This window comes from Nicotiana tabacum, chromosome 9 (assembly GCF_000715075.1).
Source record: "Nicotiana tabacum cultivar K326 chromosome 9, ASM71507v2, whole genome shotgun sequence".
Classification (NCBI taxonomy): Eukaryota; Viridiplantae; Streptophyta; class Magnoliopsida; order Solanales; family Solanaceae; genus Nicotiana; species Nicotiana tabacum.
Genome location: NC_134088.1, coordinates 5,073,816 through 5,077,250, shown reverse-complemented (window position 1 = coordinate 5,077,250; position 3,435 = coordinate 5,073,816). Strand labels below are relative to the sequence as shown.

The window sequence follows — 3,435 nt, the reverse complement described above, 5'->3', positions numbered from 1 at the left end:
TACTCCGTAGGTTAGTTTCATTATTAAACGACTTTAGCCATAGTAAGAACTTACCCAAACTCAATATTTACATCAAACCAAACAATTTCAATCTTAACAGTGAACAATTGTGTAAATACATCACTTAATCATATCATAAATTTGGTGTGAATAAGCTTTTACTCTTCAGCCATATCAGCCCAATCGACGCCATTCAGAGACTTTTATAATGTTTGTGTTTACCAAATAGATATGCTAAATTGGGAAAATTTCAGTAGATTGCTCAAACGTGTGCAGGTAGGAGCATCAAATAACAATAACATAATAAAGGGCATTTAAATTTGTTTAAAGAATTAGAAAATCTCCAATTCATAGGTCAGTAAAACAAATCCTTCGGGGATCATTCACAAAGTTCCATCACTGCCTTGCAACAGCCTTAGTAATTTAGCTTATACAAAAAGTAGCTAAACAATGGGATAGCTTATTCTGTTTTGGCCTCGTTTTTATCTCATTTTCGTTCCTCCCCTACCTTTCTCAGTTTTCCCAAAGCGTCAAAAACACTCTTTATCGATGGCCTTTTGTCTGGATGAACATCTAGGCAACGACAAGTCAGCTCTGTGATATCTGATGCAGTTTGATCATCAACCTCATCGAAGCATTTATGAACCAAATGAGTTCTGCCAAACATAACTTCATCTACGACTGGCTCATATTGAGAATAACGAAATACAAACTCCTTTTTGGCTATCAACTCCATCAGTAGAAGACCAAATATATAAACATCAGATTTCATCGTCCGTTTACCTGCATTGATCCAGGAAAATAAGATAAGAATTGCATTATGTGTCCACAATATGCACATGTAGAAACAACAAATATGAGTAAATTTTTCCATACTTGGAAGCTCAAGAGTCATAGTTCTTAAAACAGATTTCTTTTCACTAGTTCTTTCTTTCAGCCGAAAAACATAAAAATATGAGGGACTTAGCATTCTCAGCTGAGTCTTGACTTAATGCCCACTAATGAACAATGTATAGGAAAAAGGTCCACAAGCTGTCGTCAGTATATTCAAATATCAGAACTTTGTATACCTATATAACAAACTTCAACAAACATCAACATAGAAGAGAGAAAAGATGCTAGATTTCATCAATCGACAGAAAGGGAGGGAGAGAGACGCTAGAGATGAATTTCTGATTTAAGATATTTCACCATTTTGCATCCAAAACTGACCAACAGGAAACCTGAGACATTCTAGTGATGTAGTCCGCGAGATTACTGCATTACATAGGTGGAAATGAAAAGATCTCTATAAGAATTAGCAATATCGGGAGGAGGATCCAATTAGAAGAATTGACCAAAATGTTGATTTTCTCAGGAAAAAGTATTTTGTGGCATTGGGAACAAATAAATGCAAGAAAGCAGATTTCAAGGATGTGAACCTCAATGACAAGTACTCCTCCACGACTCAAAGTACAGATATAGTTTCATGTTTATGTTCTCGCTTTTGTTTCAACTATCTTAGGTTTCAGCTTTAGTTATCTTGGTCTTATGTCACAGTTACATAACTGACCATATGCTCTGGCATAGCTTCCATGTAAAAATTGTCATGTCTTGACAACTAATCCTAACTTGCTTGTACTGAGATACTGAGGAAGGAAAAAGGTAAAATGCCAAGAAGTAGAACAAAAGTGGTGGCTTATAGTTGCTCGTATCATGCGTTGCACAGACAATTATAACTTTGATCTATAGCATGAAAACATCAAAGATGACAGTCTGAGCAAACATGCCTCTATTAAAAACCTCTGGAGCATCCCTGCCAACAGGATACAGAGGAGGAATTTCAGAATCCTCGTTGACATGATGGTAAACGGCACCGAAATCAAACACTTTAATATTCATTTCCTGCAAGCCAAAACAATGTAGTAACTCGTTAAGAATCTTCAGATATCTTAAAGAAACAGAAAGTCGAGAAGACGACCAAGGGCTCAAACTCAACCGCATTTACGATAATGCATGAAGCAGTAATACTGCCAACTGCAATCCTCCTTTCATGCAGCCATGCCAAGAGGTCTGCAAGTTGAATTGCCACTCTTATCCGATCATCCCATCCAAATGCATCTGACGAACAAGAAAAAGAAAAGATAACGGATGTGAAGAAGCACACAAAATTCACACTAAACAGCCATTCAACATAATACATGAGGTAACTTAAATACCATCCAGAAGCATATCAGACAAATATTCCCAGATAAATTCTTCAACATAGACAGCTGCAAGCCTCCTCTCACAACAGTACGTAGACAACTTCATCAAATATGGATTTGCACTTGCTGTTTCATATAACTCAATCTCATCCTACAAAAGAACCCCTGCATCATTCATTCAACCCAATATAATAGACAAGAACATCAAATTAAAATGTATCTGAACATACACAAAATTTCAATGGACGATTAGACTATAGATGGTCCCTAAGAACGAGAAAATCCCATGTTTTTACAATCACTGGTCGTTTTTCTGATCCTTTAGTAATGGTTCCACGGAACAATCTGCCTGAATGAGTCGTCAGAATAAAGTTCTCAGTCTTGAAGTCAGTAATCTTTTCTAACTCGGAGTAGCTGCAAAGCTTCACCTCACCATCTATCACCGGCAGACTTGGGAACTCAAAGCTGCATTTGGCGACCAGAAGTCAAAGAAGAAACACTAACATCGTGGACGTGTAGCTTGAGAAGTGCAGTCAAATGAAATGGGACATCTTCAGGTCAAAGAGAAAGCTGGAGTAAGTAGCCATTAGATTTGATAAAGGACAGGGTTCAACTTTATCTACAAAATGGTATTGCGGAAAAGGGAGAAGGAAGAACTTTTGAAGTTTGCAAAGGCAATTCTTTCATCGAAGTCTCTCATTTAAAAAAAGAACGGAAACAAAAGAATCTCTGTCTGAGGTCAATTATGCATGCTGTCAAAAAAGTAGGAAAACATAGAAAGTGCCATGGTAGTTGGGGTTTTAAGAACGTGCTTTAATTTAGTGAAAATGAAAACAAACGTATAATGATGCAAGAAAATAACTACAATTAGAAAGAAAAATTATATGGAAAAATGATTCAGTAGAAGTCATATGTCAAAGCAAGTTCAAACTTCAAAACTATCTTAAGTTCTGATTCAAATGTATAAATGCAGTAAGAAGCTCCAAGTTTTCTCAAACTAAAAAGTACCTACTAATATCTTTTTTAGAAAGCAAGACGAACATCTCTAGTGGGGGATCCACATTGCAATTAGGGGCGGAACCACGTGTTACTAAGTGGGTTCAACTGAACTCGCTTCATGTCTCTTATGAAACAGTATTAGGGAGCATTTGAACATACTTGATGCATGCATTTGGGTTCGAACCCCGCTTTCACATTTGTGTATGCATATTTAAGTTTGTTTTTCCTTTTTTATATTTCAAAACACAAT

The 3,435-nt window shown here is 36.5% G+C and overlaps 1 protein-coding gene across 1 annotated transcript; it reads right to left on the bottom strand.

Moving 5' to 3' along the window:
• Positions 1 to 234: 234 nt before the first annotated feature.
• On the bottom strand, positions 235 to 2,949 carry LOC142164335 (salt tolerance receptor-like cytoplasmic kinase 1). The gene is made up of 5 exons (XM_075222324.1): positions 2,417 to 2,949; positions 2,199 to 2,337; positions 1,979 to 2,100; positions 1,770 to 1,884; positions 235 to 783 (listed from the first exon to the last, which is right to left on the bottom strand). Exons 2-5 carry the CDS (start codon positions 2,290 to 2,292, stop codon positions 488 to 490), a joined length of 627 nt encoding a protein of 208 aa, XP_075078425.1. The 5' UTR covers positions 2,293 to 2,337; positions 2,417 to 2,949; the 3' UTR covers positions 235 to 487.
• Positions 2,950 to 3,435: the final 486 nt, after the last annotated feature.

Excerpts from the sequence above, each read along its gene's own strand:
- LOC142164335 (XM_075222324.1), bottom strand. The coding sequence starts at position 2,292 with ATGAAGTTGTCTACGTACTGTTGTGAGAGGAGGCTTGCAGCTGTCTAT. Across the intron at positions 1,885-1,978 it reads CATGCATTATCGTAAATGCG|GAAATGAATATTAAAGTGTT; the intron begins GTTGAGTTTGAG and ends TTTGGCTTGCAG. Across the intron at positions 784-1,769 it reads TCCAGAGGTTTTTAATAGAG|GTAAACGGACGATGAAATCT; the intron begins GCATGTTTGCTC and ends GGATCAATGCAG.